The 18,643-nt window shown below is 39.5% G+C and overlaps 2 protein-coding genes across 2 annotated transcripts; both read right to left on the bottom strand.

The window, feature by feature from the left end:
* Window positions 1-12,432: 12,432 nt before the first annotated feature.
* LOC6625025 (mucin-2) lies at window positions 12,433-15,140 on the bottom strand. The gene is made up of 3 exons (XM_015173702.3): window positions 15,010-15,140; window positions 13,964-14,284; window positions 12,433-13,901 (listed from the first exon to the last, which is right to left on the bottom strand). The coding sequence occupies exons 1-3, from the start codon at window positions 15,061-15,063 to the stop codon at window positions 12,522-12,524; spliced, it is 1,755 nt and encodes a 584-aa protein (XP_015029188.1). The 5' UTR covers window positions 15,064-15,140; the 3' UTR covers window positions 12,433-12,521.
* A 411-nt stretch (window positions 15,141-15,551) lies between these two features.
* LOC6625026 (translation initiation factor IF-2) lies at window positions 15,552-16,575 on the bottom strand. Its single transcript, XM_032436143.2, has 3 exons — window positions 16,430-16,575; window positions 16,037-16,372; window positions 15,552-15,968 (listed from the first exon to the last, which is right to left on the bottom strand). Exons 1-3 carry the CDS (start codon window positions 16,475-16,477, stop codon window positions 15,621-15,623), a joined length of 732 nt encoding a protein of 243 aa, XP_032292034.1. The 5' UTR covers window positions 16,478-16,575; the 3' UTR covers window positions 15,552-15,620.
* Between the last annotated feature and the right edge of the window lie 2,068 nt (window positions 16,576-18,643).

The raw sequence follows: 18,643 nt of genomic DNA, 5'->3' as shown, positions 1-18,643 counted from the left end.
CGTATGGAAACTATATAAAAGTATTTCAGTTTGGAGAAATGGAGAAAATCTTATGTTGTTACGCGAAGAGATTTTAAAATGACACGTCAAGAGATTCACATCGAGTTTTCTTAAGATGGTTCTTAAGCTAAGAAAACTGATAACAAACCGTAAATATATGGATTCATTTTTGGATGTAAAACACTTATGAGCTGATAGATGTGTTTCTTGAATGGGCCACACTGTATAAAAAAAGCATAGTACTCTTTCAAAAGGTATTCTAAAATTACCACTGAAAATGTTTCGACGCTGCGTTCGAGTGCGAAAAGGTTGGACCCGCACTTAAGCAATGTCAACGGAACGGCAACGGCAACGGCAACTGGGTGCTCCTAGAACTAGCTACTGCTCCTGGGACTGACTGGCTGCTCCTAGCTGAGGCAAACTCTTCGGGCTGGGTGGCAAAAGAAATGCCAACCGGAACAGCCGGAACGGCGTGCGGTTGTTTGTCGTACCCGCAACGCGAAAGCGCGAGGGGCATAAACGTATTTGCTGAAAGTGTAACGCTTGTTAAAACAGATAAGAGCGTACAGGATATATGCACTCGAGCAAGGGAGGGGGGTGGGAGAGCGGGGGGGCGTGTGGAGCAGGGAACAGTAAGTGCCAGTGCCGGCATGATAAATGACATGTTTCATTTGACATTTTAACAAAGTGTTGAATTTTTGCTGCTTGAAATGCTTTTTGTGACGTGACGACACTTTTTTTCTCCCACTATTTTTTTTTTTCTTTATTATTTACTTTTTTTGCTTGGTATTCCAGCCAAGTGTTAAATAAGAGCCCAAGGACCAAGCAAAATAACTGTATAATTTTTCAAGCACATTTTGCCAGCAGCCAAGGCAGGCAGTGGGCGGGCCGCACTTGGCGAAGGAGGTGCTCTGTCAAGCGCGGCATTTGACAGTCGATTGTTTTGCATTCACTGATCTGCAATGGCTAATGATATATTTATACCGTTACCTAATGGTGGGGAATGATGTAACTGAGAGTAGTTGCTGGCTTGGGAATGCCTCAAATGATACCTTGTTTATGCGAGCTCCTGGAATAGTTTTTGAGTTGAAACTGTGTGAAGTAGCTAAATAAACATGATTTCAATAGCAAAAATGAATCTTACATAACTAATCATAATCATATAAATCCCGGGCTTAAATTACGATTTATATTCAATTATTTAAAGTTAAGAATATAAAAACATTTTCAAAATTCATTCTACATCATTTTAAATAACATACTTTGCAGTTTAACCAAAAGTCGAAATAAAATGTGTTTTTTATGCACTCCTTAAAGTATGCTATATAAACATATGAAATTGCAGCTCGATTTCTACAAATCGTGTTTACACACAAAGAACAAGTCAAAATCCAGCAATAAAGTCTTACCTTACAGTTTTGATTTAATTTAGTTTTAATCAATTGAAATTCACTTAAAAAAGGATGCTATCTGTTATATTAACATCATGGAGTTATGTTAACATTACTTAAACTCTATGTTTTCAAATGTTTTATATCTTGATTACTATTAGAAAGATGGTTTAAATTGGGCGAAGTGCTTTGATAGTTCCAATGTATCGTACATCATTGACGTTATTTGGCATTAATATATAAAAATAATATGAGAAATCTCAAATATTATCGAGATGTATTATCAAGAGATGTGTATCAAGGGTATCTAATGGTCGGCACTCCTAGAGAGTCTGTCATACTGATATTGAATAATATTTAGCAAATATTTGGCTTTAATAAAACGGAATGTCAGCGCGTTTTCCTCGATGATATTTATTGGTAGTTAAGACACATAAGCGTAGCTGCTTTAAATTGTTTTGCGGCTAAAAAATTAAATGGAAAAAGTTTATTAATCATGGCACGAGGCATTGGCGTTGTCAGCTGCCGCATGTTACGCATACGCCGTGTGGGCCATTCAAAATGTGCAATGCAAAGACAAAAGAAGAGCGCGAGAGCGAAAGAGAGTGCGACTGAGAGGGGAAGCACACTAAAGAGAGAGAGAGAGACGTATATAAAATTATGGCGCGCATTTATCAACATTTAAAATGGCGCTGATGACAATCTGCCGGCTGCAATTTAAATATGCAAATGACAGACAAGATGCGGAAGCTGCCTGCAGTTGCTGCTGCTGCTGCTGCTGCTGCTGTCACATGCCACATGCCCCGCCCCCTTAGCCGAGACATAGTTATGCTTGGAGTTGCGTGCCACGGCTTGAGTAGTGCGACTCGCAGCTGCGTCTGCAGAACTCAACGCCACATATTTTAGAGTGCACTTAACTCGTTTGCTGCTAAGGATATTGTGCCCTGGCGCGCCTGAGTGTATGCTATGAATATGCCAAAGCCCGCAGCTGCAACAATGCAACTTGCCAGCAAAAGCAGCTGCAGCCGCAGCAGCAGCAGCAACTGGTCCATCAATGTTGGCAGTCAGCTTTCTTTGACCTCGTGAACTTTAATTACAATCTAACGCAGCACATTCGCTCTGTGTGTGTGTGTGCTGTGTGTCTGTGTGTGTCTGAGCTGCAGCACTCGAAGTCAGCCGCTGGCCATAGAAAATATGTAAATCATAATAAGCGGCATAGTAGTACTTGCTGCCTTGCTCCCTAGTCAAGTCCCTGGCACTGGCTTTACATTTCGGGCTCTGACTTCTGCGCACGCAATAAAGGCCGCGTGCTTCCTCAGCCTCTGCTTCTATATATATTTTTTGCAGCAGCAGTGGCAACCGCAAATTAAAAATTTCTGCACGTCTCCACATAAAAAACTTTTTTCTCTGTATTTATATATATATATATTTCCTTGCTTCTTAGTTTTTTTTTTGTATATATATTTTATATATGCTTTCGTTTAGTTTCTGCTCATATTCAGGCTGGCTGCCTGGCAGCGCTGTCGCCGGTTTATTTCCTTTTATATTGTTTTGCTTTATGCGCACACACACACAGGGACATGCACACACACACACGCAAACACACACACAGACACGCACACTTGCACAATATGTGCCTGCGCGGCACTTCAAAGTTTAGCTTTACAGTAAGTTGTAAGTGTGTGCACACACATACTTTCACACATGGTACGCTGCTGCAAATTGTGCGTGCGTGTGCGTTTGCGTGTGTGTGTTTGCCGGCGTCTTTCTTTCATTGCCAGTCCTTTCGCCAACACCCCTTCCCCGGCAACGCTGCGCAGTGCGTGTGCAGCTAACACAACTGTCCTGATGCGTTGATTGTGTTTGCATATTATACACGCCCTTTTATGTCCTATGGCAATATGAAATTTATTGTACGCGTACCTCCTTCCATCCCTCCGGATGCCCCCTGCCCGTTGCTGTCACTCGGTGCCTTGCAGCATCCTTCAGCCGGGTGGCAGCCTTCCGCCTGGCCCTGACAAACTGGCTGCAGTGAGCAAGGCGCAGAAGGCAGGACATTGATTTTAATCTCAGCTATAGCTGTAGAGCCTGCGACCCACTCACACTCCCAGCACGCCGTATCACGCCCACTCGCCTGCCAGTGCCATTCGGTTGTCCTTTTCAGTGCAACAGCAGAAAAAGGGAAATTTTTTAATTAAAATAACAAAAAAGGTTAAACATGCACACCGAGAAATCCTTTTGCTTCCATTCCTTCAAGCAAACTACAAATGAGCAGTCGAAGCTCTCACAAAAGGCCCTCACAATTTTCACTTGATGGCCATCATAAATTATACTTGAGATTTTTAACTCACATAACTAGGTCGTTTCTTGATTTAAATTAGTTCCAAAGAGAATTTTTATATCTAAATCACAGGTCCGGCCGCGAATCGCAGGCTAGTATATGAATGTAAGTAGTATTGCCTTAGCCGATGTTATTCTACATGCTCATAATAATAAAATCAGATAATAATACTAAGAATTATACTACTTCTAAAAATAATTACAATAATTAAATGTTAAGCATTTTAAACAATCAATATTCTTAAATCTTCCTCTATTACTTTGGCATTAATATTTTTAAACGCATTTCAACTATTGAAAAGATCGCATATGGCCATTTTCTATCATCTGAATAAAAGTTGTTTGCAAATTGCAATTTCTTAAAAAATGCTAAAGAAAGATATTCCCACAGAATGATTTTTTAAAACTATTTCTTCTTATAATTCAAGTTATAAAATGTCAACCGATTTTGATATCGATTATTAACAAACATTTTTGTTATATTTCGGACGTTTGCCTGTGAATATATTTGTATGCCTGTACAACAAGTACAGTCTATAGTCAGTCATATTTAAAACTGGGCACTGCATGCAGGATATCTTCAAGTTGGGCAATCTTTTTTTTACTGCTCCCCATACATATTACCACAAAATTCTAATTAAATTTCCATTTCGAGGTTACATTTTCGAAATAAATATGATTTATTAAACATAATTCATCGTTTTAACAAACATTTTAAAAATGCATTAAAAAGATATATACAAAAAATATAGTCATATAAAAAAGGTGCATAATTTGCGCATATATATTAAATACCGCAACGCAAATTTCAACTAATAAATTTTGTTAATACTTCAATGAAATATGAACGGTAATGCACTGTAGGTAAATGACTATGAATAGACAGATATGTAGTGTGTGTTTTGCATTACGATTATGGCGGGCACATTAAATGGCCATTTATGGCTTCCGCTGAGTTTGCTCAAAACGTACCATAAATGCGCGTCGCGGCGGCCGCAATGGTTGAATGCCGCAATATAAACAAATGCAGTCGACCGCATGCACATACAAAACAGGCGGCCACACTGTCCGCAAAAAGTCTGCCACACCAGCGTATACTTTACACAAAACAAAAATACCGAAACAAGTTGGAGAAAAAAAAAGCAGACCACATTACCAAAAAGCGATTACCGCGATGCAGTTATAACGCGCTAATTTATGTGAAATGCACGGGAATCCGTAATTTTTGTTTAGGTTTGGGTTTTGCTTTCCAATTGATTGTGTGTATACACACACACACACACGCACACACACATAATTGATAACACATATATTATGATTTTAATTGAAAACAATACGCGCACGGCAGGCCACAATGTGCCACGCGGCGTATGCGCGATTTCAATACGCGCAGAACTTTCACAATGCCAGCAGCATTAAGTTTCGATTTATTTCAATCAGCGTGCGGCCATTTGCGCCGCCGCGCGTGGACGCCATAAAATTGCAGTAAATTAAACAGTTGTAAAGTTAAATTACGCACTCGATATGCATATATACGTTTATATGTATTTGTATATGTTTGTATGTATATAAAGTATTCTGCTATCTACGTTGCCTTGCTATACCCTGTAATCATAAAACTCAGCATCAGTTGCTTTTCTTACGTTGTTACCTTTACAAATATCAATTTTTTACAATCAAAATTATAATGTTTGAAGGTAACTTCCTTCCTTCTTTATAATTTTCTCAAAATTCAACAGTGATTTTGTTTAAAGCCTTTTTACATTTCAATCTAGGATAACTGCCTGTCATATACTCTTGCCAATTTAATTTTGTTTCTTTTTTTTTTTGTATTCAATTCCGATGCCATTTGCGTCGGGCGACTGTTGCGCATTTAAATCCAATGGCATAAAATATTCTTACACTTCGCCTTCTCGCTCCCGCTCCCCTACGACGTCATACATTGGGAAATTTAATGGAGTTGAGATCCTCGCGCATTTGCGGCTAAGACCCGCGTCCGCAAGTGTTGACTGCCGCTAACCGCTTACTTAGGCCATTATATGAGCCCGACTCCTCCCGAGTCGGCGACATTGTATTAAGCGCAAAAATTTATGGCAATGCGGCGGCAGCAAATGGTCTTCCTCTTATTCTATGCTTTAAGAGACTCGCGTAAGCGCGACGGTCTTAGCCAAGCACTTGTGAATTTATGGACATGGCCTGCGGTGTTCTGGATAAATGCACAATCAGCTGATAAACCAGATGGCTCTTTAAATAGTTAATTAATCAATGAGCTCGCCGCAGTCATCATTTTCAAAGAATGGCCTCTGGGCTATCTTCTTAAATGCACAGTTTCGCTGATAAAAGGCGATCTCTTTAAGGCAATGCCAGGCAGCTGCCTTTCAAATTGTCTGGGCTCATCCGTTGTTTATGCATTTGGCTAAACGGCCGCTGGCCATGCCCATAAATTCACAAGTGCGTCCATTAATGTCAAAGCCTAACAAAGTCTTTAAAAGCACAGCAACGTTCAAAGTTGTGCGATAGTTGAAGAAAGTTTGTCCCAGCTTTGCGAGGTTAGCTCTGAGTATTTACCTGATTCTTGTAATAGTTTTTAATGTCAGTTTACTCTGTGAGGTTTCGGTATGTAAGTTAAAGTTCGAATTGAATAAATATAAATAAACACTAGAACTTAATATATATCCATAAAATACTCTTTTTAGAATACAGTTTTTAAGGTTTAAGCCGAATGCAACAAAGCTCACTGAGAACTTAAAGCTCGATATAATTATTTGAAATTGTATTTTACTCGCTTGCACTTAAATAAAGCTTATAGGTTGATTTCTTTATTACACGATTTAGAGCTCTAAATATATATTCAATTTAGTTCATATATGTCTCTAGACTTTCCAATCAGCCCTCTCAAGTAAGTAGTTATTTACGTGGATGCGATGCGAGTATAAACTCATATTGTTGTGATTGTATTGGCAGTGCGTGTGGAATACATTTACCATGTTTGGCTCTCGTTTTATGGTCTTCGCCCTGCTTCACACCTTGCCGCACTATACAAATTGCAATTTTTATAGCATGCGATTTTTAAAAATGTATACGGCACATAAAAGCAGTCACGGCACGTGGCAAAAACGGAGACTGAACTGCAACCTGTAAAAAAAACCGAGTTTGTCTTCGAAAAGGGTTTATTTTTTTATACACTTGCGGAAGGTATCATAACTTGGACACGATATGTGCATTTAGTGCTCATAAAGTATTTATATAGTTAGTGTGGGACTATAAGCTGCGTCGATCGATGTGCCTGTCTATAAGAAATCTACATTCAACTTAGTTATGCTTACGCAATTTTGCACAGTTTTGCCTTTTTGTTGCTGGAAGACAAACATTTATCTTTAAAAAATTTGTTTACAACTCCAATGTTCTCAACTCTTCAGCAAAGATTATTTCATATAGCTGAATTCTTTGCTTGAATTTCACGCTTACAAAATATTTATTATTCGTATATTTGAAAAAGTAAGGCGTTGGTATTTTAATAGCATTAATAAATGTAAGCAAGAAAGTGAACTTTTGTTTTGTGTGGCTAAATTGATGTATTTATGTCGAATATTCCAGTACATTGAGGCAAAGAAAGTTTCCTTGAAGTTTTTCCTTTTCCATTTTCGGACTTAAAGAACTACCGTCAACTATATAATATAGCTGACCTCGGTATCAAAAACGCAAGGTTTTATTTTTCAGAGAAGTGTATTGAAGCTTCGTCATATTCATGTTTCAAATCGCACTTCTTGTTATTGTACTTATTTTCGTTTTATTTATGTATTAATGTTTTATTTATGATGTGCCAAAATTGAATTCAAGCGCAGTAACTGGGTACTTATTTGTTTTTGATTTCCCCTGTTGTCGCTGGATTGAAAGTTGGTTTTTAGTTGATTTTCGTGGATTGCGTGCGCACGAATTGAGGTGAATTTATGTGCTTAATGTTGAGCATTTAGCTTGATGCGGCAATATTTAGTTTTGTTGCTTTTTTCACAGTTACAATTTTGCGAGCTATGCGCAAATTGCATAAAAACACGCAGCGCTTGCTTATTTTTATGTAATTGTTTTGTTGTTTTTTATATTTAAATTTTGTATAGGCATATTTGTTAAAACTGTTTTTTGTATGATTGCGTGTCTTTTGTCGTTTGGTTATGTTAATTTGACTGCTGTTTGCAGTTTTATGCTGGTTTTTTGTTCATTAAATATGCATGACATGCAAATGGCGGTCTCATGCCAATTAACTTTGATCGATTCAACAAAATGGGCGACAGCATTTTATGAGCAATTAATGTGGTTACCACTGCGGTCGCCACATGCAACCGGCGGCAAATTGATTGCGACTGAGCGACACTCCAGCCCGATGCCAAAGATCTTATCAGACTTCAAATGGATGCAAGTGTACAGTATGAGAATTTTCAATTTCATTTAATTAGAACGTCAGCCTCAGTCTGATTTATGTTTGTGGTCTAATCAAATTAAATTCCCTTAGTCTGCCGCTTGCATATCGCGAATAATTAGAATAATATGCGAAACTCGACTTGTGTACTTTGGCATATGCATTGCAAAGTTCAGCAAATAAATGAAAAAGTTTCATAAAAATGGATGCAAATGCAAAATTTGCACATCGCCGGTCTGGGTTGTTGGGTGTATCTCTGCCCGTCGTCATATATTTAACGCTTCGCTGAATGCGCCGCAAATGCATAAATATTCGTATGTGTGCACGGCGTGTATACCCAAAAACGCCAAACGAGACAATTACGGCGCAATCACAGAAACGAACCGAAATACCTACATAAACACAATTTATTTGTTTTGCGCTATGCACACTTAGAGTTAATGGCAATGACACAAAATTTTGAGCTAAAAACAATTAAACGTGCAAGAGCTGGTGGTGCTAGACGGCCGAATACGCTATTAAAGTTACCTAAATGAATAAGTTAGTAAGTAAGGGGTCTATATATTCATGTCAGTTGTCGAGTCTTATTTAAAAATGTTTATTTAGTTTGGGGAGGGAGATCAAAACGTTTTGTCTGACAGCTGTAAGAGGTTAGGAGCAAGTCTCTCCTCTCGTTTGAGGGACATTTGGTAAAGTATTTAACCACTTTTTTTCAAAAATATCTCATTTATTCTATACTTCTAGAGCATAAGTTAGCTTGAAAAATAAATATACCATATAAAATTAAGTGTTTTCTCTAAAATCATAACATACAATTATATTCATCATGGCTTTCTTACCTCTTTTAGCTGTTCTTTGGCTTTTCCAATAGCATAGACGGTCGGTGCCTGAAAGAAACAAAAAAGTGGCGCTTTTTAAACTTATGATCTCTCTATATAAACAAGTTTCTGATGCACTATCAAGTCAAGTCAAGTGATATTACGTGTTTTTTTTTTGCTTTATTTTTTTTTTTTTTTGGGTTATTATTAAGTGTAGAACCCGTAAAATCAGAATTTAGTACCTTAAAAACACATGCATGGAAAATGTAATTTAGAGCCGAACCCCCTAAGGATTTTAAATGATTTGTATGTTATATCCCCAATCTATCGCTCTCTTTCAGCCTTTGCACTCCATTATAAAGCAACAAATGTTACATAAATAGAAAATCTTATCTTACTCGCTGCATCAAACAGTTTATGATAGCGGCTAATAATTACGGACAAGTTTAGACCACACGTCGGCAGACATTTGAAATGCGGCAAAAGTGTTGCATACTTCGCAGCGCCTGCACATGTAATGGCGCCGCTCTAAATCGCGTTGCCCACTTTTCAGCGTCGTGCTCTTAGCTCGATCCGAAATCAATGTAAAATATGTTCGGTGTTATTCAAGTAAGATACTTAAAACTTGGAAGGTATACTTGGGGTTACATTTTGTTGAGCACTAGAGGTGCGTGAATAGCGATTATAAAAAACTTGCTTTTTGAAGCAACGGTCACCTTAGACTGTGAACCTATTTTGAAGATCCGCCTAAAATTGACCTCTGATGTCTCTATATATTTTATATATTCTACAGCCTTAGATCTAAAGTTGCATTGAAGCTCACTGGATAATTTTCTATAAAGATGGATACATCCCATAATAAATTTGTCAAAAAACCCCTTTTTAGGCTGTAAATGGATTGCAAAGGGGTATTTCGCGGTCGGTTGTACCCGACTGCAGCATTTATATTTTTCTATGTTGTTGTTGTTCTTGTTGCTGTCGGTTGTCGGATGTCGCTGTTGTTGCCACTTGAGCGTTGCCCCGTTTCTCATTATTCTTGTTGCCATTATTAGAATACTTTTCTCTGCTGTCGTTAACGTTCGTCGCTGTTCTTGTTGTTGTTTTTGTTGCCGCTGCTGCTGCTGCTGCTGTTGACTTAGTCAAGAGCAATTAACATGCAAATAAGGCCTATTAGTTACCTAAACGTCAGTCAGTCAGCTGCTGCGTCTCTCAGAGTCAACGGCAGCCGCCTGTTTGCTGCTAGCTGGTTGCCGCCTCTCATTCTGGACACCTTTTCGTGTGCACTTATTGGCCTCTTAAGGGGCGCGGGCGCGTGGGGCATTGCGTTTTAATGAGTTACTAATTTTCAGGGCTGACTGCGAATGACGTCGCGCTGTTCGCTTCAGACATTTCAAAATTCTTAATTGTCTATTTAGGAGCGATGGCCGTTGGCCGTTCATAACATTAAGGTTAACGTTTATGTTTTGATATATACCAAACTTTTTGATTTCAAAAATTACATGCCCAAACATTTTTGTAAACAAAAAAAGGGTTGCCTCTTACAACTGCGTCGTCATGAAGTTAATCCATAAAGCAAGTCCCTTAGTTAGGCAGTTCTTCTTGGTGTTTAGGAGGCGAATTTAAGTGTAAGTAAGGAATTAAGTTTTAATGCTTATTTTTTAACCAAGAAAAGTTATCTAAAGTTTGAATTGTGTCGATTCAATCAAGAATTTTCTAACATCAAATCAAATGCAGCTCTTTAGTCTGGCAACCATTTCTATGCTGTTGGAACGCGCGTTTAGCTTTAAGATCCATGTTTTAACCAATTTAGATCTAATTATATGAACTCAAGCTTAAAAATGTAGTCTTATTTCTTGTCTTACCGATAGAATAAGAGATATATGCAAAGCAATTAATCTAGCCTAACCAAGTTTCTCTTGCAGGCCATTCCTTAGCTTGGACTACCCCATAATAATCTTTAACTAATGATCTTTATTCTAAATAAGAAACCTAACCTTCCACTTATAACCTTGGCCTATTGATATCACTTCAATTGCCTTTGCAGGGCATCTCGCAGTTGATATGCCCTTGCTAGTTCTTTTATATTTTGATTGTTATACCTAAAATGCTAAGTAAACCCTCTCCGTAATCTAATCACTTTTTCTTTTTGTTTGCCTCATTTATCGAATGCTCTTTTCTCGTGATTGGCGCATGAAATTTTTATGAACTTTGCCTTTTGCAATTAATGTTAATTGATCACTTGAATTTGTGCATTTTCATTAAAACTTTTCAAAGTCGCGCCCCAGTTGGGTCAACATCATTTGCCACGAATGAGGCATTCCTTGAAAAAAAAGGAGAAAAAAAAAAGCGGAACAGAACAGAGAAGAAGAGAAATATTTACACAGCTCCTGCGGTAATTTATAGTCCTGGCAAAGGCAAAGGCAGCTGCACACAATGCTCGGGGCTATGGATTCTGGACTCTGGTCAGTGGCACTGGCAGCAAGTTTAACACCAGACCAGGCCCGCAAATCGCCGTTGAATGTGCAGCAGCACCTGCAGTATGTCTGTGTGTGTGTGTGTGTGTGTGTGTGTGTGTATGTGTACATAAACACCTACACGCACGCACACATTCGCACAGTCACATAATGGAGCTGCGGTGTGGACAATGAATGCTGAGGGTGATGATCCAACGTGATTTATCTACTGGCGCTGAGGTTAAAAGTTTTGCGCATACTCTCATTGTTTAGGTCAGGATTCCCTTTGTATGCACAGCACAGCACAGCACAGCATACACTCCCCCTCCATAGACATAGACACACACACCTTAAACCACACGTGCTATAGACACTGCATAGAGCTGAATGGTCATGCAAATTCCCGCCATGTCAGGGCTGTCAGAGTGCGTTGAATAATATGCTAGCCCTAACATTGAATGTTAGGTACGCAATTATTAAACTTTTGGCATAATTTTGGCATCCAACTTTTGGCTTTAACCATGATTATTTGATCCGTTTTAACGTCGGCTAAGCCGTTTAGCCAGATATCTGATGCCAGAGGCCTGCACCACAAGATGCTGACAGCCAGCTCATTATTTAGCCTCGCCGAGTGTAACTAATTATTGTCGGCTCGCTTTTCGTTTTTGCCGCACTTATTGACAGACTCTGCGACTGCTTCTTCCATTGCCCGTGCCTTACTCGCGCCTTCTGCCTCAGCCTTGTGCAATATTTCGCTGACGCTTCACTCGGATCCATCATTTTGTGCAGCCATCTGCGACACGTGGCCCCTCAGCTGGCTAATAAATCTTAATCAAGCGCTGTCCCAGTCAAGCCACAGTTATAAGGGCGTTGCCTATTTGCGGCTTTTACTGCCATAAACACTTTTTTTTGCTGCCATCTTTTCTCCTATTTTTTTTTTGTTTTTCAGCTTATCATATTACAGGACATTCATTGGCTTGCGCAGACTACATTACGCGTCTTATCGAGTAAACACATTTCAATGCTGATAAATTTATTATTTAGCTTGTTAAACATTTAAGTTTAAAAGTGTTGCCGTCACATCAACGGCATCTTATGGCACCATTTAGAATCCAAGATCATGCAAAAGCTTGTCCCACCAACCTTGGGTTGTGGTAGCAGCCGGTGCCTCAGTGGTCACATTCCAGCTGGGCGTAGTGTTATTCCATTCGGGTACGGGACTCGTCCTATTCCAATTGGGGCCCAATGTTGTCGTGTTCCATTTTGGTGGGTTTGTGGTGGTCCAGTTCCAGCTTGGGTTGCCCGTGGTTGTCCAGTTCCAGCTTGGGTTGCCCGTGGTTGTCCAGTTCCAGTTTGGTGGGGCTGTGGTGGTCCAGTTCCAGTTTGGATTGCCTGTGGTTGTCCAGTTCCAGCTTGGGTTTCCCGTGGTAGTCCAGTTCCAGCTTGGGTTGCCCGTGGTGGTCCAGTTCCAGTTTGGATTGCCAGTAGTTGTCCAGTTCCAGTTGGGGTTTCCCGTGGTTGTCCAGTTCCAGCTTGGGTTTCCCGTGGTAGTCCAGTTCCAGTTTGGATTGCCTGTGGTTGTCCAGTTCCAGTTTGGTGGTGCTGTGGTGGTCCAGTTCCAATTCGGATTGCCTGTGGTTGTCCAGTTCCAGTTTGGGTTTCCCGTGGTAGTCCAGTTCCAGTTTGGATTGCCTGTGGTTGTCCAGTTCCAGTTTGGTGGTGCTGTGGTGGTCCAGTTCCAACTTGGTGGCTCTGTAGTGGTCCAGTTCCAGTTTGGGTTGCCCGTGGTTGTCCAGTTCCAGTTTGGTGGTGCTGTGGTGGTCCAGTTCCAGTTAGGGCTTCCCGTAGTTGTCCAGTTCCAGTTAGGTGGTGCCGTGGTGGTCCAGTTCCAGTTTGGTGGTGCTGTAGTGGTCCAATTCCAGCTAGGTGGCTCTGTAGTGGTCCAGTTCCAGCTTGGGTTGCCCGTGGTTGTCCAGTTCCAGTTAGGTGGTGCTGTGGTGGTCCAGTTCCAGTTTGGTGGTGCTGTTGTGGTCCAGTTCCAGCTTGGACTGCCCGCAGTTGTCCAGTTCCAGTTTGGTGGTGCTGTGGTGGTCCAGTTCCAGTTTGGGTTGCCAGTGGTCGTCCAGTTCCAGCTTGGTGGGCTTGGAGTTGTCCAGTTCCAGCTTGGTGGGCTTGGCGTTGTCCAGTTCCAGCTTGGTGGGCTTGGAGTTGTCCAGTTCCAGCTTGGTGGGCTTGGAGTTGTCCAGTTCCAGCTTGGTGGGCTTGGAGTTGTCCAGTTCCAGCTTGGCGGGCTTGGCGTTGTCCAGTTCCAGCTTGGTGGGCTTGGATTTCCAGTGGATCCAAAAATCTGAGAAATGCAATTTTCCAGGCCAACAGATGACTTTTCCAGTTCACGCAGAGTTCTCTTAATTTCGTGGGTAATACAACGTTGGGTCTGCCAGAAATGTTTATGCATGGGACGCACATCAGCAAACAGATTCATGACCTAAATTAAAGAGCCTTCGATTAGTAAGCCCCTCGGCAAATGAGTGGCTTTTTCCGCCATACCGAATCCGCATAACAGCTGCGCGTGCTACAGCCGAGCATCTGCTGCTGGAAGGCAGCCTTTACTCCTGCTGAGCTCTCCTGTTGCAAATAGCTTTGCAGGTCGGCTTGATCCACATTGCTGCATTGACGCAGTTTGCTGCCCGCATTCATCAATATCTCCACATTTTTGACCGTGTAAATGGCCGCACATTGATCCAAGCTGTTAATGGCACCCAATTCGGGCATTTGTAGGTCTCCAACAATGGCATCGAAAAGTAAATTTTGTATGCTCAGCCTATTACTGATATCATTCGGTTGAACAGATTCAGCTTTCGCATGGGTCTGAGATTTAACAGATATTGAGTAAAGAGATTTAAAGTTATGTTAGGAAGGCTTGCAATATATACTATATTTAATAGTTATTCCTTGGGAGTGCTATTTAAATTTTGAAGGATGTATAATAAACTTTTTTCAATAGTGCTATTTGGCTAGTTAAGCTATCGGACAATTAAGAGATTTAAAGTTATATTAAAAAAATTTGTAGTGTTTCGGACTACTTAATTTTAATGGGATGCAGAGATGTAAAATTGTTATCGGAGCCTGGACTATGCATATAAAATTATTGCTTTTTCTTTAAATATATTAGAAATAATAATATAATATTAGAAAAAATAATAATAATAATAAATAAATAATAATAATAATAATTCAGAATATTATGTATATTATCATTACAATTTATTAATAGAATTATTATTTCAATTTATTATTATTTTTATTTATAAGTATTACGTTGCATACTATTTATTCATTTATGCACATGACCAGTTCGTCATCTATGCAATTTATCTATAAATATATATTTTATTTTATCGCTTAAAATACGCATATACAATTTCTTATCATATCATATGATATTATATTATCTATGCACACGAATACTCAAGGCAGCAAGGCAATTTGTATACAGATATATTGTATTATAATTTATCACTTTTAATAATATAGTCACCGATTTAAATAGTTATGCAACTGAAGTAGTTTCGATAAAGTTCAATAGTACTCACCGTTGAGGTGAATAGCAGTGCGCAGAGCACTACCAGTTTGTAGAGAACCTCCATGGTGGCGGCTCCTTTCGTTTCTGAGTTGGACAATGTATCACCTGGGCATTTTAAATGAAATTTCTTGCCCACAATCGATGACGACTTGAATTATTTGCCTTTTATATTTATATTTTATCAACAACTGTCTGAAGTCACACTTAACAAAGTGTTTTTATTTTTTCTTGGTGGGGCTTCCGCTCAGTGATAAGCAGCCTGATTGATGATTACAATTTTCTGCATACGGTTATTTTTTTTTTTGTTTTCTTTTCTATACTGTGTGTTCACATATGTATAGAAAATATAGTTAGATACGACAATTGTGAGTAAGTCATAGACGAAAATTCTGGGAACACTGATTGCTTTTCGACACTTGAGGTACGCTTTGACATTAACCATCGATTGGCAGGGAAACGTTATCAAATTCAATAAATATTTTTAGATGTTTTTGAATTTGGGACCCATTAAATCAAGACATTGTTTTTGCCATATTGAGAAGGTCAAGTAAATAGAATATTAAAGCTCTTTATTCTGCGCCAATAAAACTTAAGATTGGCCATAAATTCCACAGCTCACATTTAGTTAGCAGGCTGTTGAGCGGCCAGGGGCTGATCGGGCTTTTGTTCAGGCCTCTGCTCAGGTTTTTGCTCCGGCTGCTTCTCAGGTTTCTGCTCTGGCTGAGTCTGGGCGAGCTCTTTGCGCTCGGGCTCGTGCTCAACTGGCAATTCACGCTGGCTGGGCACCTTAGCCATGCAGCTATTGAATTCATTGGCCGCCTCAATGGACTTTACCTTGGACTCGTCAACAGCAACGCTGATGCAGCTGGTGCGCTGCGTGGCAACAATGGTCGAGTTGGTGGCGAACTGAGATTGGGTCTGATAGGCCAGAGTGTTGGAGCTATCCAGCAGCTGTAGGTTCTTGTCGAACTAAGGACCCCAAGTATTAAATTGTCCACATCAAATTGTTAAATTGGAAGTCACATGCAATTACTTACAGTGGACACGGTGCAGTTGATGAGTCGCTGGCTATCGGTCTCATTGTTGCACTGCTGCAAATTCTTCTCCAGCGACAGATGCTGTGCGCGTATCTGGGCAACGGTGGCATTGGCGTTCTGTGCATTGGCAACCACGGTGCGATTGGCCGCCTCTTCACATTTGCTGGTGGCATTGGCCAGCTCCTCGCTGATCTTGTAGGTCGCATTGGTATACCTGTTGACACAGGCGGTCTCAGCAGGCGATGCGGCGCGAGAAATGGCCAGCGGGGAGCTCAGCTGAGCCATGACCATGCGAAGCAGGCTCGACTCATCGGCCATGCGAGGCCAGGCGCTGGCCTGTAATGAAAATGTAATTTGTAATTTAAGTTGTTTCTATAAGTGGCGTCAACTTACGCCCAGCACTGTAACTGCGAGTAGTAGAACGCGTGTAAACAATTGCATTGTGTATCAGTTACTTCTTGAAGTGCTTACTAATTGCTCATCCTAAGGTTCAGTTGCTTTTATAGCTGGGCGAATTGTCGCTTCTTCTCGGCCTGCTCTGAGAGAGTGCAGATTTTTTAGGTTTTTTTGGTTCTTTTTGCAGCCTTCGATTAGATATGGCAATTGTACAAGGCAATTGGCACATTTAATTAGTTTTTCTCCAGTTTTAAGACACGTAGCGACTACCCTTTGCAATGATATCTTAGCTGAGGCTATAGTATAAAGCACCCGGGCATGATAAATTTTCCCCCAAAAAGAGACACAAAGACACTAATCAATGCTCATGTCCCATTAGTTGCGCTTATCAGACTTCGAAACGGTGTCTTGATGTCTGCATTCTTATCTAACAATATGATATAAGAACTTATTTATAAGGCATTTATTTATTGACTGAATCGCCTGAACTATGCATTCGCATTTACTCAATTCAAGTCATTCAATTTACACGCGTCCTAATTAATGCCTACAGTTCGATTGTTCGAGTGGCAATTGATTATTTGAAAATTATTTTACATGATTCGCATAAATTCAGTAACAGCCCACTTTCAAACTTTAGACATGGAGGCATATCGAGACGCTTTCCCAGAACTGATAGGAAATCACTAAGACCAATCGGCTATAAAAATTTAATCAGTTCCTGATAATGCATAACGCATTTCCATGAATTTTCTTATAATTTCTTTAGGGTTTTTTTACATTTTTGTGATTTTTATTCACTTTAAAAACTGATCGAACCATGAATGGAAAAACACATTACGTTGGGTTTTTGATATATTAATCACTTAAGTGACATTTTATACTCAATTTATTTATTTTTAGATAAACCTGTCATATATGTTTAACTATGATGGCCAGACTTTTATTGAAGCCCCTTTGCTATAGATTTTAATTGTTTCTCTTTGTTTGAAATATTCTGCAATGTTTGTTTAGTTCTTTATTTTCTTATAAAAAATTAATATTTAAAAAAAATGAAGAAAATAAAAATGTTGCTCAATAAGTATTTCGGTCTGTCCATATAAATATGATATATTGTCTATATGAATTCAGATCAATTTATATTTTGTTTAATTGCTGTGAAAAAAATGGTTAATTGTCAAAAAAAAGTTATCAAGTAATTAGAAACCATTTAGATTTGGTTTGTTATTTTTTTCTTTTAGATTTATTCACTCGATATCCAAAAAAAAATATAATGTGCCTTTTAAATATTACAGATAATAACATGGAATAAAACAATTCTTTTAAGTATTATTTTCCAATCGATTTTATTCAAATAAATTTTTTAAATATTTTTTTATAATTTATTCATTCATTCATATATTAAATTAAAGGTTATTTATTCATTAAAACGATTCATAGGCATTTAAAATTCTAGGAAATGCCTGATAAATGGTTTCCCCTTATGGGAGCTATAACCTTTCTCCATGCTAGCCTATAAATTTGTTAGCTCATTAGAAGGTAAAGTCAGCTGACTTCACCTGACTTTCAGTCAATTTGCAAACAATAAGCTTGAAATTCAATTCATTTTTCATAGATGGGTGTAGGCTGGCGAAAAAATCAGTGCCAAGATTGCCAAGTGAAAGAATGCTGGCAAAACAATTTTGAAAAGTGGCTAAATTCTCAGTTGCCAACAAATTTATCACAACATGCCAGCACACACACACACACCCACACACACACACCCACACACACACACACAATCGCATGTAGATATGCGACGCTCTCATATATCATGCGACAAGGCAAACAAGATTTATAAGTTAAAACATGCTTTGGGCAACTCTAGAGAAATAACGTCAAAAGCGGGGCCTCAAAAAGAAAATGTATTTCTTTTATTTTTTTCGGCGCACAACTCGAACGATTAATCAAAAGTATAAACTGCAGCCGCTGGCTGCAACTTTTACTGAGGTGTGCAGAAGGAGATTTGGGGTGTGGCCGCTGCTAATGGCACATGTGCTGTGCCAAGCACTGCGGCCTGCCACAACCCAGTCAGCTTGCCTTGAGAGACAGTGACAAAAAACCGCGAGCCCAGCTCACATGCTCATTATGCACTGTTCAAAGGGTGAAACTGAGTATGCTGGCTTTTGTGGAATGGCTGTCTTTTTCTTTGAACTGCACTTTGTGCCAGCT

This window comes from Drosophila virilis, chromosome 5 (assembly GCF_030788295.1).
Source record: "Drosophila virilis strain 15010-1051.87 chromosome 5, Dvir_AGI_RSII-ME, whole genome shotgun sequence".
NCBI lineage: Eukaryota > Metazoa > Arthropoda > Insecta > Diptera > Drosophilidae > Drosophila > Drosophila virilis.
The sequence above is the reverse complement of the archived record's forward strand: the minus strand, read 5'-3'. Positions and strand labels throughout refer to the sequence as shown.